Genomic DNA, 20,961 nt, shown 5'->3' with positions numbered 1-20,961 from the left:
ACCGTATCAACTACTGCTAGGTCACCTCCAGCTAATTTGTAAGCAAATCCCGTTGATCTTTTAAAGAAATTTACCACTGAACATTTATTATAATTTAGAGTCAATCCCCAGTTAGAACACCATTTAGTAATGCAATCTAAATCCTGCGCTAGAATAAAACGATCCTCATCCCCAGATATCTCCCGATAGATCACCGTGTCATCCGCAAACATCCTAATGTTACTTTTCACTTCGCGGTTCAAATCGTTAACAAAAATCAAGAAAAGTAACGGCCCGATCACACTTCCCTCATTCAATCCACCTCTTTCCTGCTCCCACCCTTTCCCCGCTCTTTCCAATCTCTTTCCAATCTCTTTCTCCAAATCTTTCGCGTCTCTTGTCCCTCCTTCATCGCCGCTCACCCCTCTCTTTTATTTTTCATCCTTATTATCTGCCCCATCCCCCCTCGCGTCCCTCGCTATTCACGCACGCCCTTCCCTTTGCCTCCATTCTTAAACTCCTCTCTCCCCACCCGGCCCAAAGAGGAGACAGAACGGGGGTGGGGTTCGGGGGAGGGGTTCGAGGGAGGGTTACGCGGGGAGAGAAGTGAAAGAAAAATTTTGGGAACTTGGCTTGAAGGAAGGAGGAGGGGGTAGAGGGAGAGACACCCTCCTTTCCCCTCATTCCCCTTCTTAAACGCCCTCCCCCATGCCGCCCTCGCTGTCTCTTTATTCTCCACAGAAGACCGCCTGCCTTTTTGGCCCGCCTTATTTCAACGCCAGGCCTCTTCCTCTCTCTCTTTCTTGCTCGAATATTTTCAGCTCTTCTCAACCTCTTCGGATTTGAGAGATGGAGAATGAGGGAGTGTTGGGTCGGAGAGTGGGTTCGGGGAGTGAGGGAGCGGGGCCGCGGCGGCGGTGGTGGAAGGGAAGGGGGGGAGAAGAGTAGTCGGTCGCGAAGCTGTAGAGAGTAAAAGGAAATCTTTGTTTCTCGCGAAACTCCCTTTCGCCAGTCTCTTGCAGTCTACCCTTCCTCGAAACCCCCCTCGCCTTAATCCCCTCCTTCCACTCTTCAACTTGCCCCACCCCATTATTACCCCATTCTCCTCACCACACCCTACCCATCTCACGTCACGACCCCCTCTCCCTTCCCCGCCCTGTCATTCATTCCTCAAACCGACTCGACGGTTTCGGATGCCGTGAAGCTCGGCCAAATGAAATGATCCAGCCTTGAGAAATACCGTGCCGGGATACTCTCCCTCGCCCCTCACTCTACCCTCCCTTTCACCTCCCCCCGTCCTCACTGCTCGACATTCCCTCCTTCACTTCTCCTCTCCCCACCGTCTTACCCTGGAACCCTTTCTCTCGACCTTTTTTTTCGGTTATCCTTTGTCTTCCGGCAGGAGGGAGTCCCACTTCTCCAGTTCCTCTCTCTTCCTGCGTCTCTCCTCTGCCACTCACCTCCTCCTTCTCCCGCCTCCGAGGCCCCCGGGCCTTCTTCCTCTCTCTCCCCCTGTCTCCTCCTCCCTGCCTCGCCCAGAGACCCAACACACAGCCCCCTCCGGCTCTCACTGCCGCCCCGTCCCCCATGAGGTCTCTCCTCCCGTTCCCTTTTCAAGGCCCCGCGGGTGAATGCGGAGGTGATCGATAGTGTTTAAGTGCGATGCTCCCGCGTGCTGCATCTTATAACCTGCTGTTAAACGCGTCGAAATTGTGTGAAAATTGAGAGCAGCGAGACGCCTTTTTTTATACATCCCTCGAACTAATCCTCCCGTTTGTAATTCTCCGCGGTTTAGTCAGTTTGCCCTCCAAGCGCAAATACCTTCGCGTATGCGGCTGACATTACGCTGAACTTAAAACTCCAGCGAGGGATGTTCACCCGGAGCAATCTCGTTTCTCCTTTTGAGTTCTCTCCGAGAGCCCCTAATTTGGTAGATGACTCCACTTCTTAAAGGTTCCCGAAACTATTGTGGATTGAAGGGTATTCCTTCTGTGCCCTTTTTCTGAAGCCTATTATGTCTTCTAATAATGAACTTACTAATTAGGGCGTTATTAATTATCATGGCTGAAAATTTTCAATAACCTTGAAAATCATCTGCCACCTTTTGTAGAGTGGAATGTATAGATATAACCCCCCTCATCCTTCGGAGGAATCAGACGGTTACTTGCTTCGCTTCAATTTGGTGACTCATCTTCGCGTGTCCCACCATTATGAAATTACATCATTTAAGCCTCAGGAAAATACGCCACCATTTTAGATATGCTTTTAGGTTTTCGATGTGTCCCGATGGCTGAAATTAAATAAGAGTATAACTAAATTCGAGGTAAATCCTTGTATTACACTTCAGTATTCTCATTCGAGTCCCAGACTTTTGGTTTTGTGCATGTTTTCCTTTTTAAGTTAAGCTGGTCGGTAGATATCTGCTGTCATCAACATTTAGCGTGGCGATTCAGCTAACAAAGTTGTTACTTATCAGGGTCGAAAAGAAAGCGTTAGATGTATTAAAATTCGCGTACATGCATTTAAAATTAAAAGCTATCTGACTCGAAAAATCCCCGGAGGAAACGGAGATTCTAATTAGCTACCCTGCACTTTCGTCTGAAAAATTCTCAAGCATTAAATAATTTGGCTAACTGTTTTTGAATAATTATTTTGCAACTGAAAGAATATTTTATGTACTAAGATGGCTGAAGTCACTGACAGTAATAACAAATTGAAACCATCACGACATAACATCCAACTGTAATAAATAAAATCAATATGATCCAAGAGTTAAACCAATAGAGGAAAAACGATTACCCGGCGAATGCGTGACCATTTGGAATTTCGTGAATTTCCGAGCAATAGAGTACTCTACCCAGAATGGCTCTGAGACATTGACAGAAATTACATGCAGCGTTAAAAAATAGGTAACCACGACGTTGCACTGTGGTTAAATAGTCTTGGATAATGTGATACGCTGAACATGGTAGCTTCCTTCTTCAATTACAATTGAACAGGATGCCGAACTCCTAGCTTATTGGCACGTCTTATACCCGAATGAAACCCTACGACGATACTCATCGACCGTTGAGTGACATCTCTCATTTCAAAACGGCGCGTTTAAAGCAGTTTAAGCGCCGTGTGTGGTTTTGAGGGTTGCTCTCGCTCGAAGATCTCCGCCGCCATTTTCCCTCCCACCCCCATTAAAATTTAGAGCGGCATCTTCCGTCCATCAGTGTGCTTGCTGCCTGATGGTCCCCTCCCTGCCGCGGCGGCTCATATTCGTCGCGCGGCAAGGCCCCTCCTCTTCCCATCCTCCCGCGCTATGTTTATAGCCCCACAACGCCCGTCATTATCGTCTCCTCCCCTTATCTCCCAGCCCGCCCCCACAACCACCGCGCAACGCCCCCGCCGCAAGTGCTCCTCACCACGTCGCCGCGCCGCTCATCGGTCGCCTGGCACGCCCTGACCCTCCACACCCTTGATCCCGCATCGCACCCTTACCCCTGTCCCGCCTCGTCGCTCAACAGCCCGCAACTCACTCCCCACTCCCCCCTCCCCGCTCTTGCTCTTCATTATCGAATCACGCTTTTCTGGAATATATTTAGATGCGATTGAATACCGTCGCTGCCATAAACTCTCTCTGCCGGGGTACTCACTCACTTTGGCGACCCATCGACGCCCCGTTTTCACACGGCGCGATTAATGACCGAGGCGCGTTGCCATTGAAAATTTCATTAAATTATTATTCGCGCAGCAACAAAGTGTGATTGTATGCGCACACACACACTCTCTCCCTCTCTTTCTCCCCCTCTTCCGTCTCGCACGACCACACATCCGGCTCCACGTGCCGCCCCGCTTTAGGATTCATGAGTGAAAATAAGATGGAAATAGCTACGTTCTATTTATTCGAGCGGAGGTTTTTCCACACACAATATACGTTCGATAGCATTGCTGATAAATCCGAAATGATGTGCCAAGTGTTCTCCCCCTTTTTTATGAGGCACTGAGACGATACCTAATCTCTAAATTGTCCATAAAGTCGGCGAAAAAGGATTCATGATGGTAATGAATCGTATCGTCTTCACTTTTTTGACACTAAGCACTTGTATTAATACCAGCGTTCATTTGAGGCGCCGCGAGGAAATGCGACTTTATATCCTTTCTCCTCTTTCTCTTTAGGGAGTGCCCATTATACATTTTCTATTGCTGCATTTGCTGCTCCGTTGACACATTTGGCAAGAGAGAAGGGTCGTCATAAGAAAAAAAGCTCTAGTGATCAAGTGCAGCCATACATATCCATATAATATGGCCCTTCCACAGTTGTCTCATTCCCAGAAGTAAAATAAAAAAAACAGTCTGAGTGAAATGAATGAGGGACGAGAGAATCAGAAGCGATAAGAGGCTCTCACGAAATGGCGAAAGTGAGTCACGCGGAGCGATTTCCCTCCTTGTAAATCATACCCTTCGGGATCCGGTCTTGTGCTCATTCCTTCTCTCCCTGAATCCATCTCTGTTGACGTCTTGGGTACATTTTTCATTTTAAAGTAATTTGTGAATTTTTGGCTGAAACCAGTATGATAAATCGCAAAACTAGGTCTTCTTTGAATGTCATTACTTTGAATTACATTTTCTCGTTAGTGTTTCAAACGACCTCTGTAGAATTTTTCCTCTTAATCATCACGGTGCGTCGCATCTAATGTCATATCTCACCGAAAAATGTATCCTTAAGGTGGTAATCGAATCCGCGACCTTCGGGATAGCCGGAGGAAGCGATGCCTACTGATCTGTCCGTTTTGTTATGACCTCCATTTTAGTTACAGGTGCAATCTACATCGATCGGAGGAAGAAAAATTTCCATAATTTAGCTTTTAGCATTTAATAACATTGTTTCCATTAATTTTTAAAGTCGTTTCGATTCATTCGTATTTAATCCAAATAGACCCGTTGATACAGAAGTTATATCCTAGTCAGCGACTTTCTTGGAATTCTCCTTTCACTGTATTTTCTTGGGTGTAACTCTGAATAGGCTTACGCAAAATTCCTCAGTCTATGTATGAATTAGTGAAAGCCAAAAGGTTATGGTACTTTGGAAATAGCATTTTTCAGCGTAATTTTGCTTATGTACTGCGCCCGTTCCAAAATCGCAAGGGCATTGAGAATGCTCAAAATGTTGAATACGATGTGGAATGTGCATAGACTTCTAGCAGTGGAGAAGAAAATTACCTTCTCTTCCACGGTTTTTTTCCATTCAAAGAGCTTATTCATGTAAAAGGTTCCGTCTAAAATGCCCAAAAACGAGTGAACTTATTCTATGTTTTAGCAAAATCTACGTAAGGACTTGTATTCCCGAATATCAGTTAAAATCCTGCCTCGTTTTCTAAATGAGGTACTCAATTTTAAATTATGAAAGGTTACTGAAATGGACTTTTTATTGTGAATAGTTTTGTGGGCTTAAACGACCATAATGGTATCATTTAAGACTTTTTGAGGATTTATGGAGTCTGTTACACATAACCTAAAATTTTAATCAGTAGTGAGAGACCATGTCTCAATGCTTTTCCAAAAGTTGGGCTTAAAACCCTGGGTTGTAGTATTCCAATCAACGCGTCAATTCCCTCCTCACCATTGACCCCCGCCACTCTCTAACGTATGACATGTGTGTCGTCGTTATGGGAAGAATGGCCAGCCCTTTGAATTTCCGCAAGACTTTTAAAGGAAGTGACCCGTCATGAAAATGACGGTGGACGGAAATCCAGATAAAAACCGCGCACCCTTAGCCGTCCATGTCCGAAAGAAACTTAAGGACCTAGGTCTTGACGTTCCGTTTGTCTACGAAAATAGTCCAAGGGAAGCGGCCTCCGGTGAGTGGAACGGCGCATGGCATCCTTTAGTCATCACCTTGTTCCTTTCACCTCTCGATTCGCTTTGTAAACATTGAAGCAAGAGTGGCCAAACGCCAGTCGCCGACCTTGGACTGCGGAACTTTACTGGAGCAGGTGAACTCTGTAGCGAGGTTTGGTCATCTGCCATTGGGGGACTCCTGGCTTCCCATCACGCCAATGGCGTGCCGGCCTTGGTAAAGGTCACTCCACAGACAAATGTGTTTCATGAAATCCCACATTTAGCACCAGTCAATATTGGCACAATTCTAGAAAGTAAATCTAAATACCGGCTGCAGATTTCTGAGCCCGCAAATGAAAAGAGTCGTGGTATTCCATGAATTAGCCTCCTAAATTGTTGATGCCGATTCAGGACTCTGATCAGGGCGAACTGGAGCTGGGCTGTCTCGTTATATTATGAGAGGCTGACTTTTTTGATAAAAGGATGACGTTTTTTCCGTAAACCATCTTTTTCTGACTATATTATTATCTAAGTATAGTGTTCTTGCTGGGTATTCTAGCAGACCCTATTCTGCGTTACGCTGTATAATATGTTAGTTTCATTTCATGTCCATTCACATTATCACCTCATGTAGGCATGGCTTTCTCGGTAAACATGGCTATCATGTCATCAATTATATCATATCTTGGTTATCACATATTATCATATGGTGTTCTAACAGAAAGATTTTGGAATTTGATATCCTTTTACGTTCTCAATATCATCAGCTGTGGTGTCAGTGCACTCGCATGATGAGGAGTGTAACATTTTTATTCCAACTGCACATAATTGAGTGCAAAAATGCCTCCGGGGTCTGCCATGGAATGGTTAAATTGGAAACGATATGATGAATCCAACTTCTTAAATTTAGAATAATATGGAGGGAGGGTTGGAAATATTATTATTGTGTTGTCTTACATTCGGGAAGAGCACACTAAATGGTCTTACGTAATACTAAAATGGGCCCTAACCCATTTCTGTTAGACTATGACAGCTGTTTTAGAGAGTGTCTTCCATCACTTGGATTAGAGGAACTCAGATTTGAAGTCTGATACGTATTGGTATAAACCTGATTTTTTAAATTTAGTGTATACTATTTATCTCCTAAGAAAACAAAACTCTTTCCCGTCAGAATTCCGCCTCGGTAACGAGGTAATTTTGCGTGCTTTGTTTGTATTGAAGGGGCCGCCACAATGCAGCATTAGGGAGGTTAATACCAAGAGCTCTGGCATCAATTCAAGATGAGGATCACTGGAAATTACATTTACTCGGGATATGCAGAGTGCATAATGAAACCTTTCGTGGAAGACCTCGCCGAGGCCGTCGTGACGTGACGACGCGCAATAATGCGTGCACGCTTTAAGCCGAGTAATTTTGTTCGTTAATTCACGGACTAATTTTTAAGGCTTGACACAAGAGAATCACAAAGGAAGTTGAGTTGATTTCTTTTCATGTGGACAGGGGATTAACGTTACATATCCCTTATCTGTGAGCGCAACCGTTGCTCTTGCCTCCTTTCGTCCCTTTGGCGCTAGGATTCGCCTTCTGGAATCACCGTGAAAATAGAGGTGATGTAATCGTGCTGAGTCCGTCCACGGAAGTTTTGCTTTGAATGCATCCTTTCCATCCCACCCAATGCTTGAGCGAGAACTTATGCTCCCCGTCGTTTAAAAGAATTCAATGGGCAGCACGGACACTCCCCCGGGGACTGTTAAATCTACTAATTTGCTCTACCTCGTGGCGTGTTGTGTTGGCGGGTGGCGTGTTTCTCCATCTTCCGAATTTACACCTGATATTAGTTATGAATCTTCACGTTTCCCCTGCGATATCTCCTTAATCGTGATGAAATATTTACCCCGACTTTCCAAGTGGATAAGGCAAGGATGGAGAACGGGCAGGAAGGGATGCCAGTTGGTTTATATACGTGTTTGTGTGCCTGTGCGTACATACGCACGCAAACATTTCCTTTTTTTCCGAGCGCAGCGGTGGAGGATGGAAATGAGGAAGAATTGCGACACCGGGTGGAGCGGGGAGGGAGAAAGGCTAGGAGAGAGAAAGGGAATGGGGAGAAGATTTTGGGTGGGAAAGAATGGGAGGGAGTTGGAAGGGATAGTTAGGGAAAGGGTTTTCGGTGGAAAAAGGTTTGGATTCCCTCTCTCTGTCCGGTTATGCGGCGTTCGTGTGATCTCCTCTCTACATCTCTTTCACTTTATCTCCCTCGCTATCTCTCTCTCTCCCTCCCTCCGGCTGCCTGCTTGCGCACCCTCTATCGGCAGCGCAGGAATTTTCTCCTCCTTCGGCGGAGCTTGTTTGTTTTTGTGCGACGCTGTCGGCGCCGGCCGGGGCGGGCGGGGAACCGGGGAACTGAGAGGGGATCGGGGGGAGTGGGCGGGGAGGCGGCGAGGGAGGTGGTACCCGGGCAGTCGGCCACGCCGCCGGGGAAAGAGGGTCGGGGGGGCGGGAGGCGCACGGGGGAAGGGATAGAGTGGTGTTTGGGTGCGAGTGGGAGGCGTGGGTGGAAAGGCATCCTGCGCAGTTTCTCTTCCGGGGGGCGAGTGAGAGGTAGTGGTAGGGAAGGAGAAAAGGAGGGATATATATATACATGTATATATATATATATATATATATATATATATATATATATATATATATATATATATATATATATATATGTACGTACATACACCCACACACACATACTCGCATAAGGGGAAATAGGGGAGGTGGTCGCCGGGGAGGAGGTAAAGGGGATTGAACGGGGATGCTTGGGAAAGGGGCCTGTGAAAGGGGAGGGAGGGGTAGGGTTTTGGCGTGGCGGCTCGGTTGTGGTGTTGGAGGGCATAACGGTGAAAATCAATATTGCGAACGAGGAGAGGAGAAGGCAAGCGAGAGAGGAGACCTAGAGAGAGAGACATGGCGATGGGGAGGAAAAAAGGGGAGGCGGTCTTTGGGTCCGGAACTGGAGGAAGTGATAATGAGGAAGAGGGAACCACCGTACCGGTTTGGTTCTTTATGAGTGGGAGAGGCCAAAGATATCCAAACGTGCTGCTATATCACGTGGGGAGTAAAAGAGGATCGAGGGAAGGAGAGGAGAGAATATGCTCTATTGTGGGCCAGCGGTAAGGTTCAAACTGCATAGACTAAGCTATTGGAATAGAGGTTCCTAGTGTATTTATTTAGCGAAGTATGGTATTCGAATGCCAATTTTCACTTCTAGGGGCGCGTCATGATTGTAATTTAGTCAGTAATGAGGTGTCAAATTGATGACCTCCTTGCAAAATCAACCATGAGAAAATATATTTTTAACAAATTGATCAGTGGTAATTGTAAATTTCACATTTAATCGGTTACCTCCTACCAATGACGAATTCTAATAATTAAATTTTGTGTAATAGGGATTCGCAGCGATGTGGCCGCGTTTTACATCGCTTATCGTTTTACGAGATTAAAATAATACTATTCAACTATTTAAAAGTGTAAAAATCATTCCAAGGGGATTGATTTTCATACTTTGAAATTGTTGCATTGTAATGCGCAACAGCGGATGACTTATTTAAAATTAATTATCGCGGCCTATCCTTGCAATACCTTGAATTGGTTAAAATACACTTTGCCATCTGCGAGAACACCTCCTGCATGTGGGCATTAATTTGGCTGCGTTATTACATTGCTTTGATTTATAATAAAAGCCATTGGAAAATACTTCCAATGCGATAATTTGACAGCATGAGAATTCCCGTGGGTTTCTAACCCACTTCAAGGAGGACGATTCCCAGGTTGCGTGTTTATTTTCTTCGTAATACGTGTCATTGCTAAGCTTGGATGAAAATCGCCGAGCAGTTTGGACGAAGTCTTTTAAAAGTAATTCACCATCGTTAAACATGGGTTTCACCCAAATTTTGAAATTTATAAATTACCGTTCCCCTCTTTTCACGGTGAGTTAGGTCTTAATGTACAAAATGGGTCGAGGATCGAACCGCGGATTGCCGTATCCCCGATTATATGCCACCGGTTTGCTCATTCGTGTTTGTGGAGTGTGGCATATCCACCCAGGATACCATTCTGGGTTTTCATTTTTTATATTCTGCGCTTTTCATACCCTTTTGAGTCGAGTTACTCTTTACTCCATAGTCACTAAATCGTATTAGAAAAGACCTACTTAATGATGCAGGGTTTTTCGTATTTTTGCACAGCATTTTGGTGCTATTTTAACTTTTGGCTTGAAAAATGTTGGCTTTTGAAAGAGTCATAATCAATATTTTACTGTAGCAATAAAGTGAGACTGTTAGCTTATCCAGTTGCCAATGTATTTACTAAATGGGCACCATCATTTGAACGTGCGGCCGTATTACGTATATACTACCACCCCATCAGTAGAAGCTCAATGAGTCAGTGAATGTCATTTTTTAATCCCGTACACGAATATAAGGCTCCGTACTTCCCGAGTCAAGTGCACACATTTGAGGGCGGTTCAATATTATTTAAGTTTTCTATTAGGTACAAAGACTGCTTGATCCTCGTAGATGTTATTACACCGAACAGTTGATAAATTGGGAGTTGTGTTTCTCTCGACGTTTCTATCTCTGACCCTTATTCATTCGTAGCCGAAATGCTAATCGTTTGTACATGACGATAACATGTAGGCAATTTTCTGGATACCATGTGTTTACTTATGATTTCACTTTCGTATCCTTACGTAACGTTTAGAGTTTCGAGCATTCGTCACTTTATGCGATTCCTTTCTGGGTTGCAGTTTAAAGAGTTTGCTGAACGCGAAATATTCTGCTACTTTAAACACAAATAACTGTATCGACGCGTGCAGCTGGTAAGCTTCCCGCTTACCCCATATTGTGCAATTTCGTCAATTTGTTCCGATTCTCTACTCAGTATAAGGATTTCGTTTTCCTGTACCACTACCTCTGACGGTAATACTGTACTGGATATTCACTTATATTTTGTATACAAGTAACCTCATTGTAATCTCAATGTATTTTTTTACGTTAATGTAACGATTTCATTATTTTGTCACGGCATAATGTGGTGAACATTTTTGAGAATATTCATTGAAAGCACGTTGAGATTTTAGAAGAAAAACGTTCATTTCTGTAATGGAATGCAATATCACCAATGCAGTGGAAAAAAGTTGAGTGAAAAAGAAAATAATTATGTTTGAGTGGCAGTGTGTTGTAGAAATAATGTATACAAATTTAGAGAAACTGCGGAAAATGCCGCAACAGTAACTCTAGCGGGGTTACCCTCGAGTGTATCCGCAAAACGCGAGATTTTCATTGCAAAAATCATTAACGCCGAAGTAAAATTATGTTTGCGCTGTTAAATTTTCGTTTTTTTAGTATATACCCTCAAGGCTTTGATGTCATTAGGTTCTCGGCTAGCGGAACTGAATAAGTTGGGGAACTGACTGCCTTACATGCATCTCATCCAGGATTCTCAAGGGCCCAATCTGACTTTGTGCTTTGCCATTTCAATTTATTGCCTCTTTGCAGAATTCCACCATCTAGGTCGTTTCCGTGACGATGCCGATACCAGTCAACGGTTCAAAGTGATCAACTAGGTAAAACATTTTTGCTGGTGGCTTCTGGCATATTATTTCTCAGTACTTCCCGGTACTTCTCTGATTATTTTCCTTCGCCGTCAATGTAGCGTCTGATTTTCAAATCGGGAAATTTGTGAAAAGTGATCTAGGCCATCGCCGGTTTCACTTTCATTTTCCACGCGGCGGCTTCCATTTCGGTGCCTACCCCCGCGCCAGTGCCCCACTCCTGCCTGACCCCCGGTCCTCAGCGCGCTAGGGTGAAGGAGACGCTGGCTGAAGCTGGAGGGAGGAAATCTCGGGGATGAGAGCCAAGTCCCCTAGGATGCTCACTGCCCCCTCCCCTCTCCAACAGCCCAAAGGCCCCCTCCTCGTCGGCGGAGGCCCGCGACCCAAGCTAAGAGCTATTTCATCCCATCGATCTTCCAAATAAATAAATACCGAGATGGTGTTACCATATCGACATTGGAAAATGAATTCCGGGTATATCGAAAAATATCGTGGTCAAATTCATGTCAGTAATGTCGTGTATCGTGATTTTCAGAGAGTTCATGTCTGTATGAAATTCGTCGTCCGAATTGAAAATTAAATTTTATCCAGGACGTGAGGGCCGAGAAGGTAAAAAAATAGCCTTTACTTCTTACCGGAATAGAAGGAAAGATTTTATTTCGTATTAGCTAAGAAACCTGGTTTAATTTGATGAGTGGATAATAAATGTGACGACAAATTTATGGAGAGGTAATATTTGGCATTAATTACATCAAGTTTAGAATTTACGGCCGCTACTTGGGACGTATAGGAAAAAGTTTTAATAAAGGAAATATTTGAAAATTCATAGGAAATTCGATAGGTTAGCAAAATAGTGCTGTTCGAAGAATCCAAGTATTACATGGTTATTATAAAAAAATATATGTTTGCCTCTTAAGTGAAAAAGACATATGTATTCTAAGACTTCATCATAGGTAAAGGTCCGAGTTGAATTATTTAAGACTATATCGGAAGGTTATGTATGCAAAATAAAATTAGTGGGACAGACTTAAAAAACTATGGAATCAAAATAAATTACTATTGCTTCTCCATCGAAGTGCGTTCTCTCGACAGAAATAGGATCAAATCTATATTTATGATACATATTCCTCTATTTCATGTCATTTTCAGTTTCGAATTCTTTCTAAAATGAACATTTTACCCTCGACAGTAACATTACTCATGAAAAATGTCCTAACAGCAGCTAAAATGCGCTCAGCTCACTGGTTTTGATTAGCGGGGCTGCATGGATGATTTTGATGTATATTTTACTAGCCTTTCACTCTCGATCCACGGACCCCTCTTCGTGATGGAAACTCATTTACTCACTTTTTTAGATATTTCCTAAGTGGACGACTGTAAACGACTTTTTAAAAGTGATCAAATTCCCGTTTTCCGTCCGCTCCCTTTTGCATAGGTTTTGCAATTGAATGCTTCCCTCGCCCGGAGACTTCCACTTGAGACGGACACTACGGATCGAGCGAGTTGCGGATAAATGATCCCATAATGTGAAAATCATTCGTATATTTCCGGATTAATACGCAGTGATGGCGAAATGAAGGGTCATCGCTGCCGACTCAGACCCCTTCCCTGTACGCCCTCTCACTCCCCGAATTTCCTCATCTCCCTTCCCGTCTCCCCCCCCCCCCAACGTCCAATCTCGTTCCCCAGTTCTCCTTTCGGCCTTGGAAATCATCCATACCCTCCCTGGAAGTTCATGGCGAATGTGTAAATAAATAGGGGTTGCGGCATTCTATTCATTGCATTAACCCCCGATGCAAAGAAACATCGAGGCCGGAAAATATATTGTAATGGCACAATCTGTTGTTTCAGCTCAGACGAATTGACTCGGAACTGATTGCATTTCGTCGAATCAAATACCGAATCCGTTCATTTTAAAAGAGCAATCACACCTGAACTTCCAGAAAAAGAGTTCAATCGCCATAGTTACAAGCAGTAGCAACGCTTTAGACCAGTCAAAATAATTTTCGAGTATATATTAGATTGTTATTAATTAACTTCATTAGTAATTTAATAAATTATTATCATTGGTATTCTACCGGTTAGGGTAGTTTTTGGATGGACACAGCCTAAACAATTGTGCCAAAATACATTTACTTGCCTCTGCTAACAAAAAAGCATAACCTGAAATCGGGCTCTACTGAAATTCCCTCTATTATATAATGATCGAAGGCAAAAATGAATAAAATTTGCTCTGCTTACGCTCGAACTAACTCGGGCGGCGACTATGGCGGTGGTCCCTCCGTCGAACTCGTCCTGGTCGATAGTGTAGGCGTGGGTATGACACGCGGGAAAGTCGGTCCTCCAAGTTGTCTCCTATACGAGTCAACTAATGTGTGCAATCGCCGTTTTAGGAGGTGGGAGGGTGGGTAGAGGTGAAGGGGAGGCGGCGCGCCTCCAGATCGTCTCCCACCCCCGCCACGGTGGAGTCCGCATGCCCTCCCTCCCACGCGTCCCTTGCGGTCCCCGAAAATCCATCGACCTTCCCCACACTGGCCATCGCGCCCGCTTCATGCAAAGGACTCCTTAAAACCCTTCCTTTCCCTCCTATATCCCATTCCATGCACACTCACCCCGCAAACTCAGTCCACCCCCACCCCCACTCGTCCTCGTCGCGGGACTCGAAAGGGTTTCTCGCCACCTTGCGGGAATCGAGCTCACTGAATCGCGATCCACTGGAGCGCGTGCCAGTTGTGCAGCGGAGGTGGTGGCTCAGATGTTGGCTCGCCAAAAATTTCTGTTTTCATGAGTCACGTTTTATGGCGTTAATATTTTCTCTGAGAAACAGGGCAAGTAATAAAACATTTGCTGTCATTAAAACTGCAATTGAGGAGTTTAACCTCGAGGGACAGTTAATTATTTCTTTGAGTTCATTCGGCGATAGGGGAAGTAATGCGTGTAATACGAGGGTCATCCGGAAAGTAGTACCCGTTCGTGAAATAAAGACACAAAAGTAAATATTAACAAACATAAAAAATTTTATTTGAAAGAGGATACTTTAAACTACTTCTCAACATAATCTCCAAGCAAATTAAGGCATTTGTCATAACGTGTGACAAGTTTCTGTATTCCTGCTGCATAGTCCTTCGCCGCCAGCTCATTGAGATACGCGAGGGACCCATCTTGCACAAATTTTTGCATAATGCAGATGGTGTTTAACAATTTCATGAACAATTGTTCGAGAAACATTGGGAAAATGCTCACAGATGTCATCAATTGTGACGCGCCGATCGTTCCTCACGAATTCGTCAACTGAGCTCACCAGTTGGTCTGTAATGACAGACGGTCTCTCCGAACGCTCATCGTCGTGTGTGTTCCCCCTCCCCATGTTGAAGTTGCGACACCACCGCCGAACAGACGACTCGTCCATTACATTGTCTCCATACACCTCCTTTAATTGGCGATGAATATCACATGGGCGAACGTTTCTTGCATTGAGGAATTTAATCACTGCCCTCACTTCACACCTGGCGGCGTTCTCAATTTTTTTAAACATTGTAAACAATCACAGAAACAACACAGGCAATGCTAGCGTCACGCAACTTGGCTCAGAGAAGGCAGACAAGCCACTGAAGCTATCTGACCTCGTCCAGCGGCTACTCGCGTCGTCAGCACTTCATGCGGCACGAACGGGTACTACTTTCCGGATGACCCTCGTATGATGCTGAAGAAAATTCTCCTGCGCTCCATATTTCTGCCGTGTTTCAGAATTCTCTCGTATAGTTATCCAGCATATCATTTGAAAATAATTCCATCTAGAGCTTCGATGCATCATTCTGAAAGAATATTGCTCATTTTTTGTTTCGGGTAGAACTTTCTTTGTAGTATCTATTTAGACCATTTTATGTTCTTGCGTATCTTTCATATTGGTGATTCCCCTTTTCGTCTCATGTTCGCTTTAAGTCGTCTTTCTTTAGGCTACTCCGAATATAGCCTTTACATCGGTTATAACTAGATCTTGCTCCGGTACATTGAATACAAAAACATATATAATAAAATATTTTGTTGAAATAAATCAGACAACTTATTATTTAATATTCAGTAACAGTTGAAATCCAAGGATCTATCCGCTTATTTTCTTTTTGGCCGAGGCATGGTGGTGGCAGAGATTGTTTTATCTCCAGCCAATTGGATAGTTGACATTTAATCACGGAATCTGCCACGCAATTACTTGCGTAATGTTATCTTTGTGACTAGCTCCAGTTCGTATCTTACGTGTTATACTGTTTTTATGTGGGCATTGGGAAAAGTATTCCTATTTTCAATTTTGGCTAAAGTCAGTTTCCCTTGATTTCTATTTGTTGACTCGCCTTACTATTTAGTGTGGGATTAAAATCATTCCGTCAGCACTGAAATGAAATTCTAATGATTTATATTAATCCAGTAGTCACTCGCTCATGTAATCTTTGCGCATCTTAATTTTCCCCATTCTAGGATTTCTTGTAGTCGTGTCTAGTAGCACGTGGCACGTACGAGAATTTCCATTTATAGTGAAGGTTTGCCGTGGTGGCGGTGGGGTAATATCCTTTCCTGCCAATCAAGAGGTCGCGGTTTCCATCCCTACATTGGTTGCTTTTCCTCTAACTTAAGGTTGGGTGTTTGTAGTTGTCTTCACTGTAATATTTAGGGGTTCGGTGGAAGAAGGGACCATGAAGTCTCAATCTCACCACAACAAAGTCGGTAAATAAATAAATATAAATATATATATATATATATATATATATATATATATATATATATATATATATATAATGGGCTGACACAATATAACACAAATAGAAAAGAATAGACACATTTAAAAGAACACTCACACGGTAAATTGTTCGAGCTTTCGGCCCTCTCAGAGGCCTTCTTCAAGAGAGACTGAAAATATGCTGTTGCAGAGGAGAGGGGAAAGAGCTATGGGCGTGGAGGGGAGGTGTGGAGGGAATGCTGGGAGGGAAATTAAATATGGCGGTTTAGGGTGGGAATTTTAAAGGAACGGAAGGATAGTATGTAGGCGGATTCACGAGTCCTCACCTCTATGTTGGTGGCTGAATCAGGTAGGGATTCTAGGATGCTTAGAGCAAAACACTGGTCGAATGAAAGGTTGTGGGAATTGGCGTGTGAAGGGATAGGAAGAGAAGAGAGTGAGGCAGAATTGCAGGAGTACCGGTGATTATTCATTCGGATGGATAAGGGGGTAATGCATTCACCTATGTAAAAGGAAGTGCAATGCTTGCATGATAAAAGATAAATAATATTTTTTGAGAGGCAATTAGCGTGGGAACGAGGTGGGGGGGCTATGAGGGGATGTAGGAAGAGGGGAGTAGGCATAATAAGAGGACAGGTTTTACATCGGGGGCGGTTGCAAGTTGGGGAAATATTGGGAAATTTGTCACGGGGGGGCGCCAAAGGGTTGGTGGATCTCAGAAAGTTTTTGAGATTGGCGGGTCGTCTGTATGCGATAGATGGGCATTGGGGTAGTAAGGATGAGGTCGCGTCACTGTCATGTAAAATTGGAAACAGGTCTTTAAGGAGGGTTTTCAGTCTGTGTGTTCCGGGGTAATAGGTGGTGCAAAGGATATATATATATATATATATATATATATATATATATATATATATATATATATATATATATATATATATAATCTTTTAATAAGACTATGACTGAATATTTAATTCACATTTTAGTGTCTTTCTGTTTTCTTGTTCTTGATTTTGCCATTTTTCCTATTTTCTGCGTCGCATTGTTGCCTTTTGATTTGCTTATGTGTTAAAATAAGAAAGCTTCACGTAGCTTGCCGTCCAGTTTTTATATCCATTGCATATTGAGATGGGAATAAAATGTGGGCATAGTCATCGATTCTCATATATAGGCTGCAAGTCTTATTGAACTGCCTATAACACATTTCGTAATAACGTTTTGACGGTAAATTGTCCACGCCCAACAATTTGTCTCGTAGCCAGCGGTAAACTTCCAGAGCACGTCACCCCGTTGCCCCATAAATGGCACATCGAACGGCCTTGGGTTACTGCCACACTGTAAAATGGTGTCACAAGGGTAGGAGCGTCGAGATTCCAAAAAATTAGGGTTTCAAGAGATTTCGGCGTTTCAACTGAATAAACGTATATTTGAAGTTAATGGTTTTTCCTGTGAGAAATCAAGCCTCATGTTGCAGGAGAGTGCCAAAAATTATTCGGAAAGCAGCGCCTGAATTAATCGATACAAACACCGGGTTCCTTGTAACCACGTCACAAACTGAAAGCAAGGCTTATCGATTCAATTGGTGTACGCATCCACTCCTACGTGAAGGCATCTAGGCTACATGAAGGACCTGGTTTATTTTAGTATAGCTGTTATTTCTGGGAAATAGTAAATGAGGCATAACTTGAGTGGTCCATTCGTCTCAGTCTCCTCTCAAGGAGCTCTTACATCCTCATCATAATGGAGCTAAGGCAACCAATTGGATTCTATTCCAAGAATAAAGTTCGTTTGGAATTATTTGATGGAACGGAGTGAATTCTCGATTTAGGTTGTCCTGCATTATAGCGTTTCGATAAAAAAATATCTCCGCTCCGTTCGGAGTCACCATTTGATGGGCACTCGCATGGCCCCGCAATCTCTAATTTTCACCTTATTTGAATATTTAAAAATAATGACTACGAAACACTATGCGAATGCAGTGATTTCAATTTTATTTATTATCACAGACAATCCAAATTCTCAACACCACTTTCATTTGCTTCGGCCAACGGAGAATGAATTTTCAATATTAATATGCTTTTAAATAGATGTGATTTTGCAGTTAAACTTCAGTTACTAATTTTTTCTAACATAAATGGAGAGAGCGACATTAGTGCATGAAACTTTTTGACATTTAAAAATAATCAAATTTTCATTTTGATTTCATATTTTTGACGGACTTTATTGAAATTATGTTAATGTCTTCTACAATACTCCTTTTCTTTGAGACTATCTAATGGAGACTGTCTCCTTGAGTCGCCTGGCTTAAGGTGCTGCATATATTTTGAAGTAGACGAGATTTTGTGGCCTCAACGTTTTAGTTGACCCATGGGGTAAGTCAGGAAGGACTTGGCGTCAATCCCAGACAGTGATGAAATGTTAATGTCATTGCTTGCTAAATTCCAATTTTTGCTCGCTTTCCTCAGGATTTGGAATGTCAATCTTCATATTATCTAGAATTGACGATTTACCATCCTTACTGAATAAGACCCCTGGTAGGTAAATATTTCATTTTTATATTACGTTAACTACCGGTCCTTAACATTAGTAGACATGCATTGATGGATCTCGACCAACAGTAGAATCATCAATGTTTATATCCATCGAATGGTTGAAATTCGTAAAAATGACAAATGTTCTGCTGTGAAAATCTACGTTTAGATGCTAAGAATTGCGTATAAATTTCCGCACTGCGGCTTTTTCGGATGCGTCGTTGACAGTGCACTCTTTTGCGGTTGTGCGCATTGTAATCCACGAGTTTATTACTACAGCAATACATTTGTCTTGCTGCTGTTCTGGACAGCTCTCATTGCCTTATTAGAAAGTTAATGGGTCAACCGAAATACTTACGCGTGCTCTTGAATTTTCGCCGCCATCACTGAGACGAGTGGGGAAGAGCGTATTTTTCTTGCTACGAGGTCTCTTTCGGTCTCTTTCGTTTGCTGTTTGCGTTGTGTATTCTCCGTTTTCTGGCCCCTTTTAAATGAACTTTTAATTTAAATGCATCGTTATTATGATGTATCTAAATGCCCAAATGCGCTAGAAAAAAGCTATCCTTAATAAGCTATTTTCAGGAGGCTTTAACTGGCCAAATTTCGCCATCATGCGCGAAAAAAATACTTCACAATCTCTTAAAAATATTTCATTGAATGCCCAGGAATGAGAGCAAACTCATGGGTGACCTAGATGCTTGTAAATAGTATTGAAGGGTTATGTTTGAGAGGCTCTCGCAAGAGCTTCCGCATATATAAGAAACGGATTTTAAATACCGTCTAATAGGACGAAAACATTTATTCAATTTGCTCGAGCACCCTGGTGCGCGTCTTTCCCTGCACAATAAGGGATTGTCTCCTCTTCATTCCCTGGCTTCAGGTGGTTCTGAGCCTCTGCCACAAGTGCCAAGAGCAATGAGATGCCACAATTTCCTTAGAGCGAGCCTTACCAAAGCTTGGTTAGATTCAAATTTACCAGCTTATCATTTTATTAAGTATCTACTCAGCCTACTCAACCTACACTGTCTGTTCAAAAATTGATATGATTTTAAATTGGTTGGCAATATTCTATAAGATTGATGATGTAGAGGTGTCAAAATATTAACTGTGCCCAAGGCAGAGATTCTATCAGAACTCATAGAACTTAGTAAAAGTACGTTTAAAATAATGGCAAGCTCAAGGTATTTTATTCTAAACCCTCTCCAGAATAGTTATGGTATCTCACGCTTGTGTTCCCTTCCTTACAGTTTGTCCAGATAAATGCGAGGGAAGCTGCAATGAGCATGGTGAATGCTGCCATGAGATGTGTCGCGGCGGTTGCAGTGGGCCATCCTCCGAGGAGTGTTATGTATGCAAAAAAGTTGTCTTTGGAAGAGATTGCTTAAACGAGTGTCCAGTAAATACGTTCGAGGTAAGCCTCCATAAATAAAATTCTTTAACCTATTATTTGTGCTCAGGCATAATAAATAATTCATCAGAATTAATGTTGAAAGCTATCGTTAATGTTTTTATAACGGTGATATATTTGCCCGACTGTAGTACACCAAAAACTTCTGTTGTTTTTCAAAATGCGAGCTTCTTTCACAACTATTCTTTCTAAGGGCACCAATTTGTGTATTATTTCCCCCCTAAAAGTGTATGTTCAAGTAAACTAAGCAGATTTGTCTTAAGATTTGCATTCTTTTCTCAAAATTCTTGAGTTATCATTTAAATATCAGAGGTGCAATTGACATTGTAAGATGAAATAGGAAAATAGCACATGCTTAGCTTCTTCCCATTGTTTTTCAAAGCAGATTAATGTCTTAATTTGTTAACTGAAAATTTTGCTCATACCTTCATTGTTTGATGGTTCACTGCAGTAGGTTATGTTCTATATTGCTTTATTTTCTTGGGTATTTGTTTGTATTTATTTTTTGTGGACTAATTCCAATCAAATGTTTGTATTCCAGTATCTAAACCGGAGGTGTATTGATTCCAAAGAGTGTCTTGGAATGCAGACTCCTGTTGAAAATGGCAACAAAGGGAATTCTTGGAAAACCTTCAATAGAACATGCATTTATGACTGCCCACCTGGATTTGTCACTGTCAACAATAATTCATGCGAGAGATGCAATAGTAATATATTTTTCTCTATTTCCAAATTAATGTCTTTACATAGTTTCATATTCAGTCAATTACAGTGTCAAAGGAATTGATGTAGTTTCTATTTTCTCTTTGAAACAATTCCTTCTTTATTATTCCCCAAAACCCATAAAATTATGTCAAGCATTGATGAATTTTGGTAATATTATGATAAA

General features: G+C 42.6%; 1 protein-coding gene across 2 annotated transcripts in view; it reads left to right on the top strand.

Annotated features, from left to right (window-relative positions):
• LOC139692390 (insulin-like peptide receptor) overlaps positions 1-20,961 on the top strand; it is a 645,500-nt gene that overhangs the window by 610,250 nt on the left and 14,289 nt on the right. For both annotated transcript variants that reach the window (XM_071590557.1, XM_071590566.1), the window contains exons 4-5: positions 19,912-20,075; positions 20,614-20,779. In XM_071590557.1, the coding sequence (XP_071446658.1) occupies positions 19,912-20,075; positions 20,614-20,779 (330 nt within the window). The remainder of the gene's footprint in view (positions 1-19,911; positions 20,076-20,613; positions 20,780-20,961) is intronic.

The sequence above is a fragment of the Hetaerina americana genome, unplaced genomic scaffold, assembly GCF_022747635.1.
Source record: "Hetaerina americana unplaced genomic scaffold, ioHetAmer1.1.p SCAF_1, whole genome shotgun sequence".
Classification (NCBI taxonomy): domain Eukaryota; kingdom Metazoa; phylum Arthropoda; class Insecta; order Odonata; family Calopterygidae; genus Hetaerina; species Hetaerina americana.
The sequence above is the reverse complement of the archived record's forward strand: the minus strand, read 5'-3'. Positions and strand labels throughout refer to the sequence as shown.